This window comes from Sorex fumeus, unplaced genomic scaffold, assembly GCF_029834395.1.
Source record: "Sorex fumeus unplaced genomic scaffold, SorFum_2.1 ptg000043l, whole genome shotgun sequence".
NCBI lineage: Eukaryota > Metazoa > Chordata > Mammalia > Eulipotyphla > Soricidae > Sorex > Sorex fumeus.
The window spans coordinates 44009699-44036880 of record NW_026606100.1 but is presented as its reverse complement, the minus strand read 5'-3'; the positions used below and the strand labels follow the sequence as shown (position 1 = coordinate 44036880).

Sequence of the window (27182 nt, the reverse complement as noted above, 5' to 3'; positions counted from 1 at the left end):
AGGAAATCTTAAAAGGGGATGGGAGAAAAACATTTTCCCCCCCATCTCAAAGTGTTAAATATGGAAAAGAGTTTTTTTTTTCTGTTTGTTTACAGAACAGTTGGTGTGTGTGTGTGTGTGTGTGTGTGTGTGTGTGTGTGTGTGTGTGTGTTTGCTTTTTGGGTCACACCCAGAGATGTTCAGGGGTCATTCCTGGCTCTGCACTCAGGAATCACTCCTGATGGTGCTTGGGGGACCATATGGGATGCCGGGGATCGAACCCAGGTCAGCCGCGTGCAAGGCAAATGCCCTATCAGCTATGCTATCGCTCTGGCCCCTAGTTGGGGTTTTTTTGTTGACTTGTTTTAGGGTCACACCCAGCAATGTTCAAGGGTACCTCCTGACTCTGCATTCAGGATTTACTTCTGGCAGTGCTTGGGCAAAACCCACATGGGATGCTGGGTACTAACATCGGGTTGGCAGCATGCCAGGTAAGCACCGACCCCAACTATTCTGTATCTCCAGCCCCAAATATGAGAGAAATCTTAATCCAACAATTAGATGATGAGAAGTTTTAAAAATTTTTCGAACAACTCACAAGAATTTTACACGGGCATCAGTGAAAAATGCATAACACAATTAACCATGAGCTGATCAAGTCTTTTGACAGAATGTATTATTAAAGAGAACAAAAGCTATCATCATAGCTAATGAACCATTCAAAGATGATTAGTGCCCCACAGTATCAATCTAGAAAATAGAAACATAACAAGTCAACCTAACCCAAAGACGACTACGGCGAAATGAGAGCTTGGGAATGTATGTTCCAGGGATCGGGAATGTCCAGCCAGTGCAACTGTGGAGCCCTGCCATGGACCATGAAGGGACAGAGGTCAGTGCTCCTACTGGCTGCCCTCAGCCCACTGGTCATATGAAAAGGCCCGCAAATGTTGTTATAAATATTCAGGTGGCCTTTTGCAGAAAAAAAGGTTCCCATCCCCTGACACAGCTCACGTATAAAGGACAACAGACCACCGGACTCTTCAATTTCAAATATTTCTTATTTTTATGAGAACACGTGTAACAAGTGAGAATGATGAACACAATTTTTTCTTCATTTACAGGCAGAAATTTTTCTGAGAACAGCAGAATTTCTCACTAACGGACACAGTTTTGTGTAAGAGCACAAGAGAATCACAATATAGCATTATAAGAAATGAGAAGCCTGGGGGGAAGGATGGCGGCCGCATGGGAGCCTTGTGGACGGCGGGTATGGGCCGGGGGAGTGGGGGCGACTAAGACCTCATGGGTCGGGGGGCGTTCCGGTCCGTCCTTCGCGCCCTACCGAGGTCACCAGTCGCCCCCCGCAAGCGGCTCTCCGGCACGGCCATGGCCCCAGAGGCACGGGGACTTGATGCAGAACCCAGCAGCTTGGAGCAGAAAGGTGAACGGACTATGCGTTGATCCAGCCCATCAAGTCTGCCGGAGGGGAAAGGGTGTTGCCCCATTCGCCCTCTCCTCTCTGGAAAGAAAGATGGCGGCCACATGGGAGCCTTGTGGACAGCAGGTATGAGCCGGGAGTGTGGGGGTGACTAAAACCTCATGGGAAGAGGGGCGTTTCGCTCCGCCCTTCATGCCCTACCGAGGCCACCGGTTGCCCCCCGCGAGCGGCTCTCCAGCACGGCCACGACTCCAGAACACAGAAACCAATTTCTTAACTATCTAACTTTCAGTAGAAATACTTCCAGGGTCAATAGGTAAAATAGCAGAAATCCAAAACCAACATTTAATTCTTGAACCCAGCTGTAGAAAGCAAATCACTTCACAATGCTTTTTCAGCATGTCTGATTTGGGGGGTGGGGGGTAAACTCTAAATAATAGTGGTGAATCTTATTGAAACAATGAATCTAATCAAAGCAGATAGAGTGTTAACTAGAATGCATCTGCCCCACAGGGACTAGGAGGGGTGGGGGGTGGGGTTTTATTGGGGTTCTTCAGGGTAAAAAATAAGTATTGGTAAAGGGAAATGTGTTTGATATTTGCATGACTGAGACATAAACCTGAAAGCTTTGTAACCTTTCCCACAGTGATTCAATAAATAAATTAAAAAAAAAAAAAGAAATGAGAAGCAATTACTAAGCTGGAAGCATGGCCAATGTTAATAGCAGATGTCATTCTCTGGGCTGCCTACGTACTAAAGTCCACTCTAAATGTGCTCCAATGATTAGCTGTTCCATATAAACATCCTGAAAGATAATATCATGATCCTTACTCTATAGATGAGGCCTCGAGGCACCGAGACCCTGTGAGCTGTGCCTGGCATCTCATGACTTGCACACAGTTGGTTCAAACTCAAGGCACACCTGTAACAGCATTTCTGCTTCTCGGTCATCCCACCCGCCCCAGCATCCTGCTCATTCTAGGTTTTCTCCCCATTGCTAATAAGCTCATGTAGTTTAAACACCACAAACTGTTCTACACCTAACCCTTCTTCCAATTATTGCCAATTAACAATCATTTATGAAATTGCCCGATGTATACAAAGACCCACTGCCATGGGCCCCCATGCCTACATGCAAGCATAAAAGTATTTCAAATCGATTTTCCGAAACCCAAATCAAATCCTTCAAGTCTATCCCAAAACTCTAAACTTCTAGGGGCCAGAATGATAGTATAGTGGGTAGGGTGCTTGCCTTGCACGTGACCTACCCGAGTTTGATCCCTGGCATCCCATAAGGTTCTCTGAGCACGGCCAGGAGTGACTCTTGAGTGCAGAGCAAGAAATAAGCCCTGAGAACTGGCGGGTGTGACCACAACACCTCCCCACTGCCCCTACCCCGGGAAAAAAATAAATAACCCTCTAAACTTCTGTAACGTTCATCTGAACATTTCTCTCTAAGTAGAATCACTTTAGTTCAAGGACTGAGACTGGTTGGCTTGGTCTGGAAGGAAGAGGCGGATACAAAGCAGTGCTCAGGACTCCTAACTCAGTGCTCGGGGGTCTAACGGGAAGTGCTTGGGGATCAAACCCAGGCTTCCTGTGCAGTGCTGTGCTCTAAGCTCTCCTTGGTGCCAAGAACTGAGATTTTTACTTGTGTGTTTGTCTGAGATGTCTACGGGCCTGGAGATGCGGCCAGTGGGGCAGTGCCTGGCTCCCAGGATGGAAGGCCCGAGTTCCATTCCACATGCCAAATGCGATTCTTGGCGCCACTCTGCAGCATGCTAGTACCAAGCATATGTGACCCCTACAACTAAAGTGAACCATCCCTTTCACTGCTGCAACAGCAAAGGGCAAGGATGGGCAAGAAAAACAAAGGGCAAAGAAAAACCAAAAAAAAAAAAAGAGCAAGAAAAAGAACGAGTGCCTTTGGTATTGCCACCGTGCACAGTCCTCTTCAGATGGCAGAACCACAGCTGCGACAAACGCACGGTTAACACCAACAGATTCGGTGCAATCTCATCCCATTCAAATGAATGGAGTCCCCAAAGATATATCTACACACACGCACACGCACACCCATTCTTAGCAGCTACTTTCTGCACAGTCTCCAGAATCCGTGTAGTGAGAAGCACACTTCTGGCTCCGGAAGTGCTTCTCATCTCAGAGGAAGAGAACTCATAAGCCATCAGCCAAGTGGCCTCCCAGGCTGCGCTTGCTTCACACATCAATACCATGACGCTAACACTGCTGGGAAGGCCGTACCTCGGCTGAAACCCCCCAGATGTTGCCTAAACTCAGGAGTGGCTAATTCACCACATTATATGATTCCATAAAAAAAAAACAAAAACAAAAACAAAAAGGAACAGAGAGAATGACAGTTGGAGGGAGGGGACAGGAGGAGACCCTCTACCGGGCATTAGGAGGCCAGAGAATGGCATCCAAGACTTTCAAGCTGGGTGTGAGCGAGCCCCAAGGAGGCAGCGCCTGTGAGCCAACGCAGGAGCGCATGTTCCGGGAAGGAAGATCCACACAGACCCCCCAGCCCTGAGCCAGCAGGCTCCGACGGGAGAGCGAGCGGGGTCTGAGGGGCAGGGGGCGGGCTCCATCCCAGCCCTGCTGCAATCCCCAGCTGATGATTTCTCAGCTAGGGAAGTGATCCAGAACAACCTTTGTTTTCTCCTTTTTTAAAAGGCACCCGAGAGTTTCAAGGGTTTTTCAGTTCCTAGCCAAGAAAACAAGGCCCACCAAAATTAGGTGGTGAGTGTCAGTCACCAGGATTCCAGCCAAACGAATACAGAAATCGTATGTAGACAAATTATCTGGAGTCGATCAGCAGCTTTCCATTCAAGGGCCAGTTTACAAGCACGAATTTTTAAGCATCTTTCCCCAATAGTCATACCAGTTTTTGTTCAGCACTTACTGTATACTAAAGTACTAAAATAATTAAAACCTGACTCCAGTCCTCAAGGAGTTAGCAAAAAAATCAAGACAAAGAAGGCGTGCACATTACATAATCCATATAAAAGAGGAAGAGGGGCTCTTCCTAGGGAGTAGACGGCTTTCAGCTGAAAAGCTGGAAATCCAGGATAAGAAAATTTCCACAATGGCCAAAGACAGAGAAGACATGAAAAGCAGGAGCAAACCCACAATGGCCTGAAGAAGGAGAGAATCTGAATGCTCTCTCGGCACTGTCTGTCACATTACTACTCTTAGTAGCTCCCAGATGTTCTTTGGTCCATTATTTTCTCTGCAAAAAAGTCCCAGGGTCTCTAAACCAATCTAAGTGAGCCAGCATTTTATTCTCAAGTCATAAAGACATGGGAAGGGTATTAGACAAATGTCGCTTTTTGCAGTAGGAAATTTCGACTGTCCTAATGTTTAATTAATTCTGTAACATCCCTGCAATTTATCTTGGGGGGGGGGGGGGGGGAACTGTCTCTTTTCACTTCCAGAAATCAACCTTAACAATCCACAACAAGTACTTAAGTTGTATTTAGAAAGATGTTCCTCAAGGACAAGTTGTACGTGGTAGTGTTTATACATAGGCTGTAAAAAAGTCAAATCTGCTTTTTAAAGAAGGGCTGAAAGGTGGTCACTCCAGGAGAGGAAGCGACGATAAGATCAATGGTGTGGAAGGTACAAACTTGTAATAAGCAGCAAATGTGCTGGGAGCTCCAACCTACAGTGCAGTCAACTTGGACTAAAAGATACTTCTTTTACCTTTTTGAGGGTCACTGGGAGAATCTCAGACCATTAACCTCTTACTAAAGCCCTTCTAAGGGGTGTTTCTTTCCCCTTTCCAACTTCCTGGAAAGGCCGCTCGCTTTCCTTGGGTGGAGACCCCCACCACCCTCGACTTATTCAAAGTCAGGAGCGGCCCTCGGCCTCTGCTCCCACTCTCACCCGTGCTCATCCTCTCTTCTGCCCCTGCTTCTTTCCCTCTGTTGCCAAGACTGGGGTCACTTATCTGACTGTGTCCTTTGGGGGGAGCTGGGGGAGGGGGAGGTTACACAAGTATTAATTAGTGGCACTGGGGAACCTCAGAAAGCAGTGCCTGGGGATGGTTGGATTCTAGAGGGTTTCGGCTGCCTGGGCCGGGTCCCTTGGAGTCAGGAGGGCTCTGACCTGCCCCCCTCTGGAACGCTCCGAGTGAAACCCCATGCTCAAGGCCACTTCCCCACACGCTTGGGCTGAGCCTCACGCATGAATGAACATATTCTTGGACCAAGAGGCCTCATTTGCATGTGCGTCTTACATTATAAAACATTCCTTACCCATTCTCCATAAGTACCACACACCACATCTGATGGGGTTCAGATAGAAGGCAACAAATCATAGAGAGAAATATATATATGTTCATATATATATGTATATATATATATATATATATATATATACGAAAGCACGCATCACTCAATCTTTAACAACATCTTAGCTATATCCTAAAGAATATCTTAATGGCCCCTGCCAAAATAGAACAATCTTCATACTGTTTTCTATATGAATACTTTTTGTAAGCATTTTCAGCGTTCTTCATAACAGGCAATACAAAATATTTTATTTTGGTTTTGCTTCGGGATAGGGATTGGGGCTTGAAATGGAAACATTCCAAATTTGGTGGTGGAAATGTGTAACGGTGTTGGGATTGGTGTTTGAATATTAAATGTAATCAAATATTGTGAACTACCTTGTAAAATAAAAAAAAATTAAAAAGAATGGGAATAAAGGAAGGAAGGAAGGAAGGAAGGAAGGAAGGAAGGAAGGAAGAAAGAAAGAAAGAAAGAAAGAAAGAAAGAAAGAAAGAAAGCAAACAAGCAAGCAAGCAAGCAAGCAAGCAGTGCTGGGGAATCCTATAGCAGCATGTGAGGAGGCGTCAGGGATCAAACCTTCAGCCTCCTGTGGACAAGGCAGGCAGTCTAGCACTGAGTCCCAGCTCAGGCCTCTGCGTCTTCCACCTTTATGACCCTGGTTTCACACGGGGTCCACCTGAGCAGTCCAGGGTAACCTAAAGTCAGCTGATTAGGGGGGCTGGAAAGATAGTGCAAAGATTAAGAAGGAGCTTGCCATGTCAACTCATGGCCCAATGAAATACTCTGGAGTTTCCGGAGTGCTTGGCCACAGATGTGGTCATGCAACACCTCCAATTTCTACGACCGACATCCCAGGAGGAGCACAACAAATTAGATGGGGAAGTAACACAGCAGCCAACCAGGCGCAGCAAACAAAAGAAACATTAACACAGAAGGCACAACTAGCAACCAACAACTTTTAGTAGGCTCTCAGACAGGGACTTAACCCCATGATGAGATATAACCATAAATTTTCTTTTACTGGACTATTTTTTTTATAATACCATAAGCATCTCATATGGTCCCCCGAGCATCGCCAGGAGTAATTTCTCAGTGCAGAGCCAGGAGTAACCCCCGAGTATCACCGAGCATGACCCCAAAAGCCGAAAAGAAAAAGAAAAAAAAAAGATGGAGGAAGGAGCTTGGGGAGTGGGAGTGGGGGTTGGGAGGTATAAGTCAGGATAATGAAGATGCTCATATTTTCAAAAATGCATACATGAAGTCTATAAATTACAATGACTATTTCACAGTAAATAACACTTTGTGTCAAAACTCAAAGCCAAGGAAAAAAGTATCTTTTCACATGGGGCCAATATTTTGTTATGAATTAAAAAAAAAAGATAAAAACAATTAAAAAAAAAACCTTCCCAGGGTTCAAAATGTGTGATTATATTATCGATACTCCTTAAGTCTTTTGAAAATTATGGTTGCTATTATCCCTTTTATTATAATCACCATTATCACCATCATGGGGGGAGGGGGTTCAGGCAAATCCAGCAGTGCTCGGAGGTTACTCTAGGCTCTGGGCTCATGGATCACTCCCAGTGCTCAGGGAACCAAGGTCAGCCTCATTCTAGGCAGGCACTTTAACCCCTGTCCCATCTCTCAGGCCTACTATTAAACCCTTTGGAACAACTTCAAAGAGAACACTAAGATTCAAAGAGGTTTTAAAATGTATGCAGGTTATATGTCATCAGTAAATAAAGCAACCAGTATGTAAACTCATAAATAATTAAATATAGTTTTACACAATAAAACATTGCAACTTTCCTTAATAGTCTCCAGGACAGGGGCTGGAGCGATAACACAGCAGGCAGGGCATTTGCCTTGCATGCAGCCAACCCGAATTCGATTCCCAGCATCCCATATGGTCCCCTGAGCACCGCCAGTGGTAATTCCTGAGTGCAGAGCCAAGAGTGACCCCTGTGTATCACCAGGTGTGACCCAAAAAGTGAATAAAATAAAAAAAGTCTCCAGGACAGCTAACTTGAACCCTAGTTGACCCCACATGGGGATGCATAATCCTTTAGAATTTTATTTTAAAATAAATATATGATCTATTATTAGCAACAATGCAATCTGTATACCTATTTTATATACTTATATACCTGGGGTCCTGTAAAACTTTCTTGGGTGAAATAGGGGCACAAATAGAAATATGTTTAAAATATCCTTAGACACAAATATCTCTTTAGGTGACTAAATGCCATCTTTCTTTACTTTAGCCCTCACTGGAAACTGTATTCCTTGTTGGTAGCATAAGAAAAATTAATAAATTTTATGCAGTAATCTATTTTATCATTAAAGTCCCTTGTGATCAAATATAAATTAAGCCTCTAATAATAAAAATGACTTCAAATGTGATTGCTTCCACACATACAAATCTCGGCTAAATGTCGCCCTTTTAGAGTACTAAAATAGTACTATCAAGAAGATGACTTAGGTTTAAGGAAACAAACTGATTTTGTTCACTCCATTCAATATCACTAGTTTTTGCAAATCAGGAAGTAACAACCACAAGAATGGTAATCTAACAGCAAAATAAATGAGCCATTCATTACTAACTAGCAGCCTCTCCTGTTTATAGTGCTCCATCTTAGAAAACAAATGATTATGACACAGTAAGTTTCATCTCAGTGATTGGTGAACTGATGAGGACCATGAAGCCACTTCTATGACCCCTGGCAATGGACATGGGTGGGTAATTCCTGGTGGGCACTGAGGAGGGAAAAACAAAGACAGGAGCACGGGTTCCTGCCGTCCCAGCTGAGGGCAAAGGGGGGCTCCAATGCTGACTGCCACTCGCAACAATCACAATGGCCAGGCTATTTTCTCACTCGGGGTCTTCACTTCTGTATATGGGGTTAACAGTAGCTACCTTATAGGTTTGTAAAGGATGAAAGCAATGACCATTAGTCCTCAAATTGGTGTAAAAAAGGTTAACAGCCACTGAATTCAAGTACAGGGGCTGGAGAAAAAGTACAGGGGTTAAGCAAATTGTCCTCCCCACCGTCCACCGCGGTTCCATCCCTGGAACACATGCATACGATCCCCCAAGCACAACCAGGAGTGATCCAGGAGCACAGAGCTAGGAGCTCAGCCCCGAGCACCACCGCGTGCGGCCCCCAAACAAAAACAAAATGGAATCTTGAAGTCACTTAGGCTGTCAAGAGTTGCCGATTCAAGTTCTCTAATTCAGGAAAATTAACTTCCTTGTGATTTGGGAGGGGTCTTCCCAAACCAGTGCTCGGGAGGCCCAGGGTCTCCCTAGAAATTCTCAAACATCTGGTATTTTGGTGCAAGGATGCAGGACACGTTAGTACTCCAGCCGGGGGTCGCCCAAGCACTTGGGCAGGAGCCAGTGGCGCCAGGGGCAGCCAAGGGCAGCAGCAAGCAAGGTTTTACCCCCGAACTGGCCCTTTGGGCACTTTATTTTAATTTTAACTTTAAGTAAAGTTCTTTCCAACATGAATTAAACGAGATCTATAATTTTGTTGTTGTTGTTGTTGTTGTTGTTTTGGGTCATACCCAGTGATGCCCAGGGATTACCTCCTGGCTCTGTACTCGGGAATTACTCCTGGCAGTGCTGAGCATATGGGGACCATATGGGATGCTGGAACTCGAACCCAGGTTGGCCGCGTGCAAGGCAAATGCCCTACCCTCTGTACTATCATTCCAGCCCCAAGATCTATAATCTTATCAAATACAAGACTGTACCTTGCTGCCAATTTTCTTGAAAACTAGGAATTTTTTTCATTAATTTTAGCCCTTCTAAAGCTTTTATTTTCTAATCTGACATCTAGATCAAATTTATTGCTTATTCTTTGTATCTAATTTCAACTTAATAAAATAAACTAACTACTGTAGCACAGTATTTTACAAACCAGAAATCAGAGCCCATTAGGGCCTCATTAAATCAGCCTGGGCAATTATGATTGACATTTAAAATAACAACTTAACAGGGAGCCAGAGATAAGGAGGGAGGGTAAAGTTCTTACTTCGCATATCGCTGACCCAGGTTCAGACCCCAGCACCACATGGATGTCCCCTAAGCATCACCAGGAGTGATTCCTGAGCTCAGAGGCAGGAGTAAGCCCTGAGCACAGCCAGGTGGACCCCAAAACAAAAACAAACATAAACAGTTAAGCAGAACAGGACTGGGGAGACAGCGCACAAGCTCTGCTGGGAGAAACTGCGTCACCTGATCCCCTGAGCACTGACAGAAGTGAGCACTGAGCTGGAAGCAGTCCCATAATAGCACCGTAGCACTGTCTTCCCGTGGTTCATCTATTTGCTTGAGCGGGCACCAGAAATGTCTCCATTGTGAGACTTGCTGTTACTGCTTTTGGCATATCAGATACACCACGGGGAGCTTGCCAGGCTCTGCCGTGCGACATAAGTATAGCACTGTTCAATCATCAACAGGGAGATCCTGCCTGTTGTGAGAACATGGAGGAACCTGGAGAGCATTAGACTCAATGAAATCAGCAAGAGAAAAATTATATTGCATAACACCACTTCTAAGTGGAATCTGAACAGACAGAAGTAGACCTCTGAGAATATAGTGGTTAGCTGTCAGGAGGTGGGGCAGGGATAGGGGATACGGAAGGTTGGCAAAAGTGTCTACACTTTTTACGTATCCAATAAATAGTTTGGGTACCTAACGTAAATATGGTGACCAGAACTGATTACGCTGTATTGTATAATTAAAATTTGCTAAGAATAGAACTATCTGGAATTCTTTTTTCTTTTCTTTTTCAATTTTTGGGCCATACCTGGCAGTGCTCAGGAGTTACTCCTAGCTCTGTGCTCAGTAACTACACCTGGTAATTTGGGGACCATATGGGGTGCCAGGGATCAAACCCAGCTGGTCACATGCAAGGCCAAGTGCTCTACTAATTGTACTTTGGCCCCCTAAATATCTGAGAATTCTATTTGCCAATTATACTCAAATAAACTAGAAAAATGAAAATATCATGTGCCAGAGGGAATTGCTACTACTCTAACACGAATAAGGTAGTTGAACACCAAAAAATTTTAGAAAGTATTACAGCAAACACTGAAGAACATTGCTCTGTGAACTAAAATGAATTAAGTAAAATGAGAAGTGAGAAGTTTTCAAGTTAATAAGTGCTCTAAACAGAGAATCTTTCTTTCTTTCTTTCTCTTTCTTTTTCTTTCTTTCTTTCTTACAAAGTTGTTCATGACTGGATTTCAGTCATACAGTGTTCCAACACCCATCCCTCCACCAGTATACATTTCCCAGCACCAGTGTCCCCAGGTTCCCTCCCATCACCCCCCACCCTTCACTCCCTGCCTGCCTCTATGGCAAGTGTTTTTCTTCTTTTTTTCTTCCTCCTCTTCTCTCCTCCTCCTCTTCTCTCCTCCTCCTCCTCTCTCTCTCTCTCTCTCACTCTCTCTCCCCCACCCCATTCTTCCCTCTCTCCCCCCCTCCATCCCTCCATTCTCTCCTTCTCTCTCTCTCCCCCATCCCTCCCTCCCCTCCTTCTGGGCACTCTGCAATACTGATACTCAAAGCTTCTCCGTCTTACCTACCCTCAGCCCCACACACATTTGTGGCTAGTTCCAACCACTGACCAGTCCTCCTAACCCCTGGCCATAGATATTATTCTTCTGCTACATATATTTTTTATATACCACAACTGAATGCAGTCATTCTATATCTGTCCCTCTCCTTCTGACTCATTTCACTCAGCATTATACTCTCCATGTCCATCCATTTATAGGCAAATTTCATGACTTCATTTTCAGAGAATATTTCTTGAGAAACATACTGTATGTGGACCAGATCCATGCAGCAGTTTGTGTTTGTTGCTGGAAAAGAGATGTGATATGTGGGGAGAGCACATATCACATGGCCGGAGCAATAGTACAGCAGATAGAGCATTTGCCTTGCACGAGGCCAACCTGGGTTTGATTCCTCCGCCCCTCTCCGAGAGCCCGGCAAACTACCGAGAGTATCCCACCCACATGGCAAAGCCTGGCAAGCTACCATGATGTATTCGATATGCCAAAAACAGTAACAAGTCTCACAATGGAGACATAACTGGTGCCCGGCCCAGTTCCCATAATAAAAAGTACAATTACAAAAGAAGCAGGAGGTTCGCATGCCATTTCGTGCATCCTGTTTCAGAAACTTAAGGAATCAGAAAATGCAGATGAGAAAGCCAGTGAATATTAAAAACATGAATGTGAAGCCTGTCTAGCCTGATAGGTAGTTGGGGCGGGGGGAGGGGCATATATAAAACATCGAAGACAAAATCAATGTGGGATTCCTTTTTATTTTTTTTTTTGGACCTATCCAAATGCTGTCCAAAACTTAAGTTCTTGCCGCTATTTATAAAAGCAAAAGGTAGAAAAAGTTTAAATTCGAAACCGTGCAAGTTTGAGACCCAACTTGTCAAACTTTCAGAAAAGAAGGCGTGAACCTGCTCTTTAGGTCTGAGAGGGTTAGCCGGGACTCCAAGAGGAAAAGAGAGAGAGGCCCTGAGGCAGATGGTGAGCAGTGAGCTGGGAGCAGGCCCATAATAAAGTATAAAACACCTGCAAACGTTAAGTAGGGGTCCAAAAGAGTTTGTTTCTAGTAAGTAGGGAAAGGCAGATGGAAATTGGCAGGGGTGGGGGGGGGGGGTGTCAGGCAGGGGAAAACCCAACCTATGTATTTCTGTGACTTTAGATGCAATTAGAAAGAAATTTTGTAAAATAAAGGCTATGGATACACACTTTAGAAATCTACAAAGAAACAATTCAGAACCTCTATTACAGAGCTACAGAGAGAGAGAGAGAGAGAGAGAGAGAGAGAGAGGGGAATAGGGTAAGTGATGTCACTAATTTTCCTCCACAAGCAATAAAATGCTCAGTGCTCAATTTCCGTGTCTTCCAAAGGCAATGAAGCCCCCCACCCACTTCCCCAGGACCATAAAAGCCCCCTTCCCTTCTCAGGGGAGCTGATCTCAGAGATTAGCTTCTAAGCCTGTGGGGGAGAAAGACTCTCTTCATGGGGCACTTTCTAAGACAACCAAGCGCTCGAGGACTCCTCTATGGCTGCGACAAAAACCCAGAACTGGCACCGCTGGGTCGCAAGGGCCAAGGATGCTGGGGTATCCAGCCACACGTGCTTTATTCTCACTCCCTCCTCTGGGGGTGCAGGAACCAGGGGATGGTTCCCGCAAGTGAAACAGGCAGAAATGCCACAGTTCTGACTGGGGGCAGAGCGAGAGCCAGGAGAAGGGGGGTCCCCAGACTCACTCTACATGCATGGTGGAATAGAACACAGAAGATAGAGGCCTGGAAGGAAAGCCAGTGTGTGCGTGTGTATGTGTGTGTGTGCATGTGTGCATGTGTGTGCATGTGTGTGTGTGTGTGTGTGTGTGTGTGTGTGTGTTGGGGGTGTGGAGAAGGGCCTCCAGACTGAAGGTCATATACCTCCCATCAACAGCCAGGGCACAGCAAATGGGAAGAAGGAAATGCCCCAATTCCACGTTCCCAGACGCCAGGCAAGGGGCCGAGCCTTGCGGACAGGCCCCTCCAGGGATACCCTTTCCAGGCCTGCTGGCTTCACCCTTTCCTGCACACACGAGACCTTTCTCCAAGCCTGACGCGTGCAGACACATGACTGCTTCTTTATACCCAAGTATCCACCCACTTCCTGACCAGGGCCCCTCCAAACCTTGTTTCCTTCCCACATACTCCCCCACCCCACCCCCCACTGGACCTGAGTCTCAGGCCATGGGCCCCGAGTCAACACATCTTTCCTCCATGGCCCGCTTGGCCTATCCTGGGAAAACCATGGGAGAATGCTGCTTCAGAAGAGAATTCTAGAAATTCAGCAAATTGAAAAAATTACAGAATATACTGAAAACGGCCGGCATGGCCTGCCTTTGGTTAATCTTATCCGCTCTCACTCATTGTTTCTTTCTCACAGTGAGTCACGTTTCATTCCATTTTCATTCATCACTTACCCAGAACTCCTCGAGCTGCGCTGTCTAGGGTCCCGCCATGGCCAATTTTCAGGGCCTGCTTTTTCCTTTTAGTCCATTCCGGAGATGGCATTCCAGCTTCTGTGAAAGCAATCAGGATTGGGGGGGGGGGGGGGGGGGGGGGGAGAGTGATTACCAAAACAGTCAACTGGAATTTTCAGCTAACTGTACATCTAGCCCCAAAATTGCAAAGGAAGAATAACCCAAAACAAGTTGTCCAGAAACAGAGAAAAAAAAACCACATTAAAAAAAAAATGACAACTATATATGGTAAGTTTATAGGCTAACCTACAAAGAACTAGCAAAATCCTGGAAACACAAATACTTGATGGTAACAAGTAGTTTTTATATAGATGGCTGGTTTTAAAAGTCCTCCATTCCGGGGCCAGAGCGTCAGTACAGTGGGTAGGACCCAGGTTGGATCCTTGGCATCCTTTATGTCCCCTGGGCACCATGAGGAGTAATTTCTGAGTGCAGAGCCAAGAGTAACCCCTGAGCATCGCCGGATGTGGTGCAAGAAAAGACACAAATAAATAAATAGGTAAATAAATGCCCTCAATTCCATGTCTTAAGTTCGGGTTTCTGGGGCCGGAGGGATGGTACAGAGGTTTGCCTAGTATCATGCATCTCAACCGTGAGCCTGGTTCCAATCCCAGCTCCACGGATGGTCTCTTTCACACCCCACAGCACTGGCAGGGGGCTCCGGGCAACCTCTGGGTGCGGGAGATCGCTGGGGTTTTCGGATGCCCCCGCTAACCTGAGCAGAGCACAACTAACAAAGGTCCACTTCAGGTCCCCAGCTACTCTTATTTGCTGTCCTACCAGAGCAAACTGTAACAAAATGTTCCCTGAGAAACAGTAACAATTCACTGCCTCTTAGTAGCAGAAGAATTTAGAGGAAAAGGAAAGGGGGGCGGGGGTGAGATGTGGGTCTGTGGGGGTTACATGATTCCCATGTGTGAGACCCCAGCACCACACACACACACACACACACACACACACACACACACAAAATGATGCAACCAGACCTAGCTCATATTCCTATTGTAAAGACAACAACGAAATAAAGTTCTCTAAAAATGCTTAGAGGGGGCTGGAGAGATAGCATAGCGGGTAGGGCGTTTAGCTAGCGGGTAAGGCGTTTGCCTTGCACACGGCCGACCCAGGTTCAATTCCCAGCATCCCATATGGTCCCCTGAGCACTGCCAGGAGTAACTTCTGAGTATAGAGCCAGGAGTAACCCCTGTGCATCGCTGGGTGTGACCCAAAAAGCAAATAAATAAATAAATATAAATAAAAATGCTTAGAAACTACCAAGCACTAGAACAGTTAAGTTGTTGCTAGTGTAGACAGAATACATCCAGAGAATATTAGCTGCAGGAATTCAAATGAGAAAAAAGAGGAACTCAAACACTGCGTTGACCTACCTGTAACCTCAACACCCGCTTCCTTCGCCCCACTGACACCAGGAAGACAGAAAAGAGAGCACAAGAAGACGAAAGTGGAGAGTGGAGAGAGGGAGGGGGCCAAGGAAAATCATGGTGAAACAGACAAATGGCCAAAAGGAACCCCAGGGTTGAGCAGCGCCAGGTGATGACCCCCTGTGCCCCAGGCCGTGATGTCTGAGCTGATCAGGCCACTCTGTGACCACAGGACCCTCATCCTCCGAAGGGCAGAGCTGCTGCTTCAACAGAATCTTCTGAGGCCGGACCCATACTTCAGGCCAGACCCCACTGTGGCTCTCACCCAGGAGTCAACAGAAACCTTTGGGGACTCTCTTTGTATGTTCAAATCGACACTCCTTGGACTGTGAGCTTACTTTTAAGCTAATTTACTTAAAAGTTTTCACTTTCTTTCGTGTCCAAACTACCTTCCTTCAGATTGAAGACATATCATCGCTCCTGGATGGGCTCACCCCAGTGCTACCATGCATGGAGGAATCTGTAATCAGGCCTTGTGGAGACTCCTCAGAGAAAGGACAGTGGGTAAGGTGCTTGCTGTGCACGTGGCCAACCCATGTTACATTCCCTGGAGCCCCATCTATTCCCCTGAACCCCACCAGGAGTGATCCCTGAACAGAGAGCCAGGAGTAAGCTGTGAGCGCCGTGGGGTGTAGCCGAACCCCCTTACCCGCACATTTTTTGAAATAAGGTCTTGCAAAAAAAAAAAAATCTTATGTGTTAGGATTTGAAATTCAAAGAGTGCAGAAATTTCTATACATGAATCCATGCAAAATAAAACAAAGGGCATTAATAGCAGCCACAGTCAAAGACTCGTGACTGTAATCTGTGGTTGTCAAACCAGAAACATTCGAATGGGGTGTCCTGGAGTTTGGACCTTTAAGAACCTTCCAAGATCATTCTGGCAGTCCAAATGGCATTTGGTAAACTCCACTCCAAGATAAGTATAGAACAGGCCAATCGCAAGCAACATGAAATAAAAAGTCGTAAGAAAGTCTACACATCTGAATCAGCGATTTCCAGCAAATAGCCTGGAAATCATCCGTTTTAATCCATCTCAACAATAAACCAGTTATTGGAGGGAAATTAACCAGCAACCTCAGATACTCCTTGGATCCTCCCAGGAACCCCCCAGAGAAAGAATGGCTTGACCTCCTGGCACAAACAAAACCCCCAGAACTTTAGTTAACAAAGAAGGCCAAACAAAAACAGCAATTCTGTAAAGGAAGGTGACAGGTGACAGGTGATGGGCAGCCCCTGGAGTAATTCAATCCTTCAAAAGTCTCTGACACATCCTTATAGCAACAAAGTCAAAGGAAAGTATAAAATGGGAATGAGATTTTTTTAAATGCCATAAAACATCTGGATCAACATTGTGTCCATTCTTTTTCAGAACTGTTCAGTTTTGGTTTTGCTTTGGGGGTCATACCCAGTGGTTTTCAGGTTACTCCTGGCTCTGTGCTCAGGGATCACTTCTGTGGATGCTCAGGCTATGAGATGATGCGCCAGGAATTGAATCCGGGTCAGCGAACTGCAAGGTAAACATGCTACCCACTGTACTATCATTCTGGCCCCTCAGAACTAATTTTTGCACTCAAAAAAAAAAAGTGCTAAATAACTGTAGGACACTCTGGAGTAGATTTAATGGCAAGAGCAAACTCAGGGGGACCTAGAAGAGCCTAACATATCATTCTGTCCAGGATGGGCAGAGTGATAGTAGCAGGAAGGACACTTGCCTGCACAATCCTTAGCATCTCATTTAGTGCCCCTTACTCCCCAGGTAAGATCCCAGAGCACAGAGCCAGGAGTAAAGCCCTGAGTACCACTGGGTGTGCACCAAAACCAAACCAAAGTATCATTCTCTCCTTGAAGGGGGCTGAGATCACAGTGTGCTCTGAGCTCAGTTTCACTCTGTGGCTCCTAGGACACCACAGGTGGGTTTGTTTTCAGTGTCCAATAACCCCAAGGTTTCTCCACCCTTGCCTGAAAGCATCTACTGGGCTGAATAACTGGGAAATCTTTCGGGGCGTTTCTAACATTTTCCCAGGGCACAGGAAGAAACAAACTGGATGAACTTCGCGACCAACTTGTATTTCTAGTTCCCAGAAACGGGCCTACCTACAGCACCATCGCCTGAGGCAGCAAACTTAAAAAACAAGGTTGCCTCGGGGAGGGGGGGGGGGGGAGGCACAGAAAGATGCTACAGGGGTTTCCCTGCTGGCCTGGGGTGCAGAGTCCTCAGTTTGACCCTGAGCACCGAATAGGGCCCCTGGGCACCTCCAGGTGTAACCCCTGGACAAAAGACCTACATGTGCTCTGAAACTAGGTTACTTAAAAATAGCCCAGACTCAGAGCAGTGGGTAGGGCGTTTGCCTTACACGCGGTCGACCCGGGGTTCAATCCCAGGCATCCCAAGTGGTCCTCCAAGCACCGCCAGGACTATTTCCTGAGTGCAGAGCCAGGAGGAACCCCTGAGCATCGCTGGGTGTGACTCAAAAAGAAAAAAAAAAAAACAGTAGCCCAGACTCTCTGAATCAATCACCCAGAATGATCTGTCCCCGCCTCCAGAGGAAACCCAGCGCCCGAAGTCTTGCTCAAGGAACACCTGCATCTTCACCCTACTCTCATACCCTCAAGGAAGGCCACTCGATGGGGGATGTGGGGGATGGGGAGGAGGAGCTCCCTTCGGGTGGGCGTGCATCTGCGTGAACCCAAAGGTCCCCCCAGAGCGCAGACTGCAGAGAAACCGGGGTGCGCGTCCGGAGAGTGGCGGTGGCTTTGCCTAGGTCGGCTCGCGGCTCTCCCTCCCTGCCCCCACCCCGGGCAGCAGCGTCCACTACCCACCAGCCCGGGGGAGCCCCCCGGTGGGCTCCCCTCCGGGCGCGCACAGGAGATGACAGCTCCCGGGCGGGCTCCGCGGGGCCCCGGCCGTACCTGCCAGCAGCTTCTCCTTCAGCCGGTTCAGCAGCTCGGCCGACGTGGGCCCTTTGGGCTTGTGCACGGCGAACACGCCGCTCAGGGACAGCAGCTTGGTCGCCAGGGCGGCCTTGGACACGCGGCCCTCGGCTCCCGGCCGGGCCGCAGCCTGCGCAGACGCGTCGGGGGCCGTGGCTGCAGCCGCGGCTGCCGTGTCAAGGTCAGGAGCCGGGTCGCTGGGCAGAGACGACGATGACGACGACACCAGCGCCGCCGCCTCGGCCTCTGCCATGCTTCTACGGTCCGGGCCAGTGGAGGGGGCGGTTCCTGGAGGCGCACGCTGATGACGCCACCGGAGAGCGCCCGGACTATTCCGCTCTTCTTTCCCACGGTTAGAAGCGGGGGAGACCAAGCTGCGGGTCGCAAGGCATTGTGGGGATTGTAGTCCTTAAGCTTCCCGACAAGCCGAGAGCTGAGACTTTTTTAAATTTATTTTATTAGGTAAAGGTAAAGGCCCTCCCGTTGATCGTCGATTTGCTCGAGCGGGCCCAGTAACGTCTCCATTGGAGACTTTGTTGTTACTTTTTGCTTTTTGGGTCATACCCAGCGATGCACAGGGGTTACTCCTGGCTCGTGCACTCAGGAATTACTCCCAGCGGTGCTCGGGGAACCAGATGGGATGCTCGGAATCAAACCGGGACGTCTGCATGCAAGGCAAACTGTGCTATCGCTCCAGCCTATTTTTTTTTTAATTAAAAATAATTTTATAGAATTGTTCGCAATAATTTATTACATTTAATCTTCCAACACCAAACCCACCACTATTATACCTTTCCACCACCACAAGTTTTCCCAACTACCACCCAAGTCTGCCCCAATAGCAGGTCTTAATTTAAATTGTATTGCTTTTAATCAATAATTTGTTAAAAATGATCCAAAAAGGTTTCCTTACAAGAAAGTGAGTGATTAGTGTTGTACCTCACCTAGGAGCCATTGAGCCCTTTTGTAAGAGATTACTAACATGTTCTTATAGGTTGAGTCTTGTGTGCTATATTTTTAAAATTGAGATTAGATGCCTTCTACTTTACATCTTATCCGATGGGTGTGCTATGCTACTCCTGGTACATCAGTGGTATAGAGTATGAGATGTTGCTCCAGGAATTCTAAAATTTTAACCAAGGTGATACACCTGGAGTTAAATTTTTAACTGGATAGTGACTGGGGTCTGGAGGCATCTCTGCTGGTTGTTGATCTCTTGCGAGATTTATTTGTGTCTCTCAGACTGAGACTTCTGACTTGCAATAGTTTTTCTCCTATAACACATCTGATTTAAGTGAGGTGAGTTCAGTGCTTCTGCTTCTGAAATTTGCAACTTCAATCCTGAACTGCCAAACCCAAACACCAAGTTTATATATATTTTTGAAGGGAAAGCTCTTGCACCCCTCCAGCTGCCCCCCCCCCCATACTAGAACTTTGAAGGACTCCGTTTTCCAGCAAAGAAAACTTCAAATACAGGTTTCTGCTCTGGCTCTATTGGTTCACTAATGCATTCAAGGCTCATGCTTTTGGATTCAAGATTTAGAACTTAGTTCTAGCTTGGATGAACTCTGTTGCAGTAAGGAACCCACTTCCTGTGTTCTTGGTGTACTCTGAGCTCATATAAATAAAACACTAATGGGTTGCCAGGGTTTGCAGGGGCTGCTGAGGGGAGCCCGAGAGAGATTGTACAGCGGGTAGTCGGGGGTGCTTGCATTGCATGGGCAGAACTGGGTTCAATCCCCACCATCTCATTACTCCTGAGCACCTCCAGGAGTAATTCCTGAGTGCAGAGTCAGAAGTTATTCCTGACCATTGCCAAGTGTGGCCCCAAATCAAGACAAAATAAAATAAAACACCAAGAAATAAGAAATGGAAATGTTGCCTCTCATTCCCAAAAGAAACCTTTAGGATAAGACAATGCCAAATCACTTGGATTCATTTCGCTGCATTTCTGTCCAGCCTCCACCCTGTCTTTCTACTGTAATTCTTAACAATTCTAAGATTTTCTTCTTGTTTTTGTGTGTTGGGGAAAGTAGGAGAGGTTTAAGGCTGCATCTGGCTCAGTGCTTGGGGCTCATAAGGGAACCAGGAATGGTAAAAGACTTGCCTTGTATGAGTGAGGACCTGTGTTTGAAACACAGCATGAAAACGGGGGGAGAGGGGAAGATAAAGGAGAATCATCAAAGTTGTATTCTTTTCAGCAATAATATGAGTTTAAGAAAATAAGTTGGGGATAGAAAGTAAAGCTGTTGTTAGGAAAAACGAAGTCATGAAATTTGCTTATAGATGGATGGATATGGAGAGTATCATGCTGAGTGAAATGAGTCAGATGGAGAGGGAAAAAGAGAGACAGATATAGAAGGATTGCACTCATTTGTGGTATATTATATATATACATATATATGACTAATATCCATGGCCAGGGATAAAGGGGGTTAGGAAGATTACTGGTCAATGCTTGGAATCAACCACAAGTACAGGGGCGAGGGTGGGGGACACCGGGCAGAGGTTAGGTAAGATAGAGAAGGGACCAGTATGACAATAATAGCTGGGAATGATCATACTGGACAAGAACTTAGTGTTAAAAGTAGGTAAAGGGATATACCTCATGACCTTTCAGTATCTGTATTATAAACCGCAATGCGAGAGAGAGAGAGAGAGAGAGAGAGAGAGAGAGAGAGAGAGAGAGAGAGAGAGAGCCTGACATTGAGGCAGGCTGAGGTTTGAGGTCAGGAGGTGATGGGAGGAAACCTGGGGACAAGGGTGCTGGGAAGCGTACCCCGGTGGAGGGATGGGTGTTGGAACACTGTATGACTGAAACCTAACCATGAACAGCTTTGTAACGCTCTATCTCACCTTGTTTCAATTGAAAAAAAAAATCTTTAAAAAAAAAGAAAGAAAGTAAAGCTGAATTTAAATGAATTTTTCCAGGGATGAGGATAAAGGGGCTGGAGTGATAGCACAGCGGGTAGGGCGTTTGCCTTACAAGCGGCCAATATGGCCGACCCGAGTTCGATTCCTCCGCCCCTCTCGGAGAGCCCGGCAAGCTACCGAGAGTATTCGATATGCCAGACACAGTAACAACAAAGTCTCCAATGGAGACGTTACTGGGCCCGCTCGAGCAAATCGACGATCAACGGGAGGGCCTTTACCTTTACCTTTAAAATATAGATGCCAAAAAATAAATTTTAGGAAAATCATAGAAAACACGTACTGGGCTGGAGCGATAGCACAGCGGGTAGGGCATCTGCCTTGCACGCAGCCAACATGGCCGACCCGAGTTCGATTCCTCCTCCCCTCTCGGAGAGCCCGGCAAGCTACCGAGAGTATTCGATATGCCAGACACAGTAACAACAAAGTCTCCAATGGAGACGTTACTGGGCCCGCTCGAGCAAATCGATGATCAACGGGAGGACCTTTACTTTTTACTTTTTTATAGAAAACACAGCTTGGAATTGACATCAGTGAAGGATGCCCAAGGGAGATCAGAATCAGCAAAGCTCCCAGCAGCCCAGTTAAAGGCATCTGTCAAACCACGCCTGAGTGCCCTGAGATCTGTTAGACTAGGAGGTTCATCCCTGGACCCCCAGATTTGATTTGTAGGCGAGGGCCACATTATGTCCTGGGCAGAAATAGGAAAACAGAAAGAATTCAAAGAAGATCTTCCCAAAGGATCATAGGACCGTAGATATTGAAATATTATTTCAATATTTAAAAAAAATCAAATGATTGGGTAAAATTTAACTTTTTATTCATATACTTATTTTTATTATTACAGGTAACATGATGGCAATAGTATCAGCATTTATGATTTTGAAGTTCACAGTTACTCTACCTGACCACCACCAGAGCACAGTTCTTGGTATTTTAAAGGGTGTCTGTAAGTTCCAGGGCACATTAGCAAGGAGAACTTGCCCAAGCGAGGCTGCCCATTGGGTGGAGATTTTTCAGCTTTGGAAACGAGTCATGAGGAATGCATGGAGCTGTCATGGCATCAGCTGTGTGAGGGGAGGCAGAGTAATGGTGAGTTTATCACAATCACATCACAATGGAGTAAATGTGCAGGTTGCAGGCCAGTCTCTGTTGGCTTTAGTCTTTTCCAGTTCCAACCAGATTATTCGCCTGACTTCTGTATTGCGGGGCCAAGGGTGGGGGTCACATCCAGCAATACTCAAGGATTACTCCTGGCTCTGCACTCTGGAATTATTCCTGGTGATGCTCAGAAGACCATATGGGATGTTGGGGTCAAACCTAGGTCAGCCATGTGCAAGGCAAATGCCCTCCCCACTGTATTATCTCTCCAGCCCGCTTCTGTGGTTTTGTGGCAGGCGAATGGTGCCAGAGACATGGTCCAAGGACGGCGTGAGAGGAGCCAGGTGGCAGCGACTAACCTCACGCGCCACCTCAGAATCCACCTGGAGCATAAAGCTGGCCCGATTTCAACTTTGAACCACAGGTGCAGGCATCCATAGCTTATGTAAATATGAAATGGTAGCAAAACAGTGAATTCTATCTTGGCAGCAATCATTGGATGACCAGGTCTAGAGAATATGGGAGGTGTCACTGGCAACTGGTAACACGGTTACTTCTAGGTATTATTTCACATGGCAGAAGTTTGTCCTGTGTCAAAGATGTCTTGTTCTCAAAAAAGAAAGAAAGAGGGAAAGAGAGAAAGGAAGGAAGGAAAGAAGGAGAAAGAAAAGAAAAGAAAAGAAAAGAAAAGAAAAGAAAAGAAAAGAGAAAAGAAAAGATTATCTTGTTCTCTCCTTCCCATAAGAAGGTAATTTGAGAACAAACTTCAGGAAGACATAAGGTTGAACCAAATAAAACTACTACTTTGTAGGTCCAAACATTTAAATATCCACCATTTCCATCTGTATTCCCACGTGATTGGCAGTTTAAAGCGTTGTTTCTCTCTTGGTACTTGCATGTAAACCCAGAAATCCAACAGACAGCAGCACAGATTGGGAAAGAGAGATGCTCAGAACATGAAAACATTCTGAGCTTGCCAAATCACCCCAAACCCGACCTGCATTTTCTTGATGATTTGTTCCATTAAGCTCTACTGATTCCTCTTAATATCATAGTCAGCCCAGGTCCATTCAAATAAATTAATGTTCTTATCTGGAATTTCTCACTTGGCGGTAAGAGCAAGCTGACCTGCCTGTGCCTGCACTGGCTCATATGAGCTCTCCAGAAAAATAAAAAAAAAACAAAAACTATTTTCACAATTCTGAGCAAAAGCAGCATGTGTTTTCTTCTTTGGTGGAGTACAGGTTAAATAAATGTAAAAATTTAAAGGGCAAAGAGGAGGAAAGCTTGGGCGTGAGGCAGAATACCTTGGATGATAAAGATGTTTTGCAATGTATAAAAAAATAATATTTTACATATTTTGGATTATTTTGGTCCTTGGAAAGATCCTTGAAATTATTCCTCTCAGTTCATACAAGGGACTTAATTAACATTTATACATAGGTAGACATAGTTATGGAGACAAACAATTGTACAAAATTATAGCTATCAAATTTCATTAAATGGAAATTTTAATATAAATATTTACAAATAAATATGAGTTCATATGTGAGCATATACGTTATGTAACATTGTAAATATAGTAGAATAGACCACTGCAGTAATCAATACTAACAAAATTAACAGTAAACGGATTGTGTTTTATGTTGTTTCAATTTCATTTTTTCACTTGTACAGCAAATGCTTACTATGCAGTGCTCTTCAATGAGCACATGAATAACTTTTGCATTGACCACACCGTAAGCTAAGTCCTTTGATGCAGCTTTGAGAAAGTGTTATCCGCGTCAGTTTTTAAGTAGACTCTGAGGATTTGGAATATTTAGAGCCATTCTACGTTCACATCCCAGAGATAATGTATAAATTGTCTTCATTGATTAATCTGTGCTATCATAAGCTGGGGAAATGTGGTCCTGTGACTTCAGTTTGCTTTAAACGTTGAATAATGTTCTCCACTTGAGAAAGGGTTTAGGGCTGCACACAGACAAAGGTGATGGATGTTCGCCATTACCAGGTTGAATGAAAAGACTCTTATTTAGCATGGACCGTGGCTCCAGGCTAGGAGAGGCAGAAGGCTCTGCCCCCTCTGTCATCTTTTATCTCAGAATTCCTCAAGGCTTCAACCTACCCTATTACCACTTAATTGAATTTAGAAAATCATGATCTTTCTTTTAAATATTTTACAGGTTTTTAAATGTAAGATTGACTTTTTTTTTTTTTTTTTTTGCTGGAAGGAGGTTTAGTGCCATTTTTCCTAATCTGTAGTTTGGCCTCTATTTCGCGATTTCAGAAACATCTGAATTTTTGGCCAAGTTAGAAAATAAAAATTTGTTTTCATTATTGATGTTAAAGCATAGTAGCATAAGTTTCTTGATTGTGGAGATATTTTGAAAAGCTTGTGAAGGGCTGGAGCAATAGCACAGCGGGTAGGGCATTTGCCTTGCACACGGCTGACCCAGGTTTGATTCCCAGAATCCCATATGGTCCCCCGAGCACCACCAGTAATTCTTGAGGGCAGAGCTAGGAGTAATCCCTGTGCATCGCCGGGTGTGACCCAAAAAGCAAGCTCGTGAATCCTGCCATCAGTCTTAAGTATGGAAAGCATTTCAGAAAAAGCAAAGCTTAAGCATTAAATCCTAAAATCGTTTTTATCTATCTGATGTCAAACTACCTACAATGTATGTATTATATGATTATTACTTTATAGACCTTCCCCCAATTTTATTTTATTTTTATAAAGTTGTTCACAATAATTTATTACATTCAATATTCCAATCCCATCACCATAACACCTTCCCACCACCATTCACTGTCACTGTCCTCCTGTTGTTCATGGAATTTGCTCCAGCAGGCCCAGTAACGTCTCCATTGTGACACTTGTTACTGTGTTTGGCAAATCAAATACATCACGGGTACCTTGCCAGGCTTTGCTGTGTGGGCAAGATACTCTCAGTAGCTTGCCCGGCTCTTTGAGAGGGGCAGAGGAATCGAATCTAGGTTGGCTAGGTCGACCAGGTACAAGGTAAACACCTTACCCACTGTGCTATCGCTCCAGCCGTTATTTTGAATTTTTCCCACCACCACCAAGCCTGCCCCCAAAGCAGGTCCTAAGTAATTTATACTTTATAGGCCTTTAACATAGGAATTATAGGATAGAGAAACAGTTACAGGAGGTAAGGCACTTGCCTTGCATGATGCTGACCCCTTCCCCCAAGTTCAATCCCTGGCATCATATATGGTCCCTTGAACACTGCTGGGTGTATCTCAAGGGTCACTCCTGAGCACAGAGTCAGGAATAGCCCCTGATCAACACTGGTTGTAGGTCCACTCCCTGCATTATTAACTTGAGGGAGTGAAGATTATTCAACACTTAAAGTGGTTCTTGACTGCAAAACAAGAAGGGGGAGATGTTGGGGATGAAAACCCAGAATGCTAGGGCCGTCCAGATGGAGTGCCACCCCTGCCTGGACCTTCTAGAAGAATTTCCCCGAAGGAAGAGCTGGATGTTCAACCAAACCCATGTTTATATTTATTCAACCAAACCCATGTTCAGTCAATTCCTATCCCCCAACTCTTATGCTTTTCCTATCTAAGCCCTGTCTGATCTCAATCAAAATGTTGCCAGCCATCAGCCTGTGACCCATTCTTCCGTCAATCACCCAGGGGAATGTATATCAGCACAGAACACACCAGGGGACCCACTCACCGCCAGGATGGTGACAAAGACAACTGGCCTGAACAGGGACGCCCCAGAACTCAGACACACCTCCTGCTAAATCACAAAATAAGTAATAGGAATTGTTAAGAAGAAGTGTGATCCATACCTCACATCTTATACCCACAATGTTCTGGGCCTTTTTTTTTTTTTTTCGGTTAACCATGTACTTGGAACAAAAGTTTCCAGAAAACCAATTTCAGGTCAGAGGAGTTAAACGAGATTAAAGTGAGCTTCTGCTTATTGTGGGCCACTTACCCTGCCAGACCCACAGAAACAGCTGCCAGGCTCCAGCTGTCCTTCTGATGCTCAGTCCTGTCAGTCTCAGCTGCACGGGAGCCTTGGAACTTGAGTCTGGATGAGATTTTTATTCTTTTTTTTTCTTCTTCTTTTGGGGTCACGTCCAGTGATGCACAGGGATTACCCCTGGCTCATGCACTCAGGAACTACTCCTGCTGGTCCTCAGAGGACCATATGGGATGCCGGGAATCAAACCCAGGTCGGCCAATGCAAGGCAAATGCCCTAACCTACCCGCTCCAGTCCCGAGATTTTCATTCTTTTGGATTGCAGCAAAAGGAAGTGACTGGCTTCAATTTAGAGGCTAAGTTCTTGTCACAAGAAGAAATTTGGGGATAAGAGAGCATAGACAGAAGGGAAGAGGAATTATTGAGGTCAAAGGACACACACACCCAGGGCGGAGGAGTAGGAGCTCCCGGGAGAGATGTGATTGCTAGACTTTTGGAAAGGGACTTTATCGGGTGAGTTCAATTAAGACACTCAGTATTCATGAAAAGGTTGGATTAATACAGCATGGTCTGGGCAGTGCTGTTTGCCCCTTAGTTAAAAGAAGACTAAGGTCAAGATCTGGTGTCTCCTCATTGCATATGTACAAGTAACTGATAAGAATTGCTTCTGAATTCATTTAATATGGTGAATATGATAACCAGAAAAATCATAAGACACTTGATTGTGGGTATTCCTCTCCTCTCTTGGTGCATTTCTTTTTAAAGTTTTATTTGGGGGGGTGGGGATGGTGGGTTTGTGCCTCACTCAGTAATGCTCAAAGGTACTTCTGGCTCTGCACTCAGGAATCACACCAATACTCTTGGCAATGCTTGGGGACTTATGTGGTATCAGGGAGCAAACCCAGATTCACTGCATGTAAAGCAATAACCTTACCTCTGAAATGATGTGTCTGACCCTCTTGATGCATTTCTTTTTTTTTTTAATATTTTTTCTTTTTTATTAGTGAA

At 45.5% G+C, this 27182-nt stretch overlaps 1 protein-coding gene across 2 annotated transcripts in view; it reads right to left on the bottom strand.

Annotated features, from left to right (window-relative positions):
* Nucleotides 1-18444, bottom strand: part of TRUB1 (TruB pseudouridine synthase family member 1) — a 50576-nt gene extending 32132 nt beyond the window's left edge. For both annotated transcript variants that reach the window (XM_056120597.1, XM_056120598.1), the window contains exons 1-2: nt 18164-18444; nt 13752-13850 (exon numbers count right to left, since the gene is read on the bottom strand). In XM_056120597.1, the coding sequence (XP_055976572.1) occupies nt 13752-13850; nt 18164-18437 (373 nt within the window). In that variant the 5' untranslated portion in view covers nt 18438-18444. The remainder of the gene's footprint in view (nt 1-13751; nt 13851-18163) is intronic.
* Between the last annotated feature and the right edge of the window lie 8738 nt (nt 18445-27182).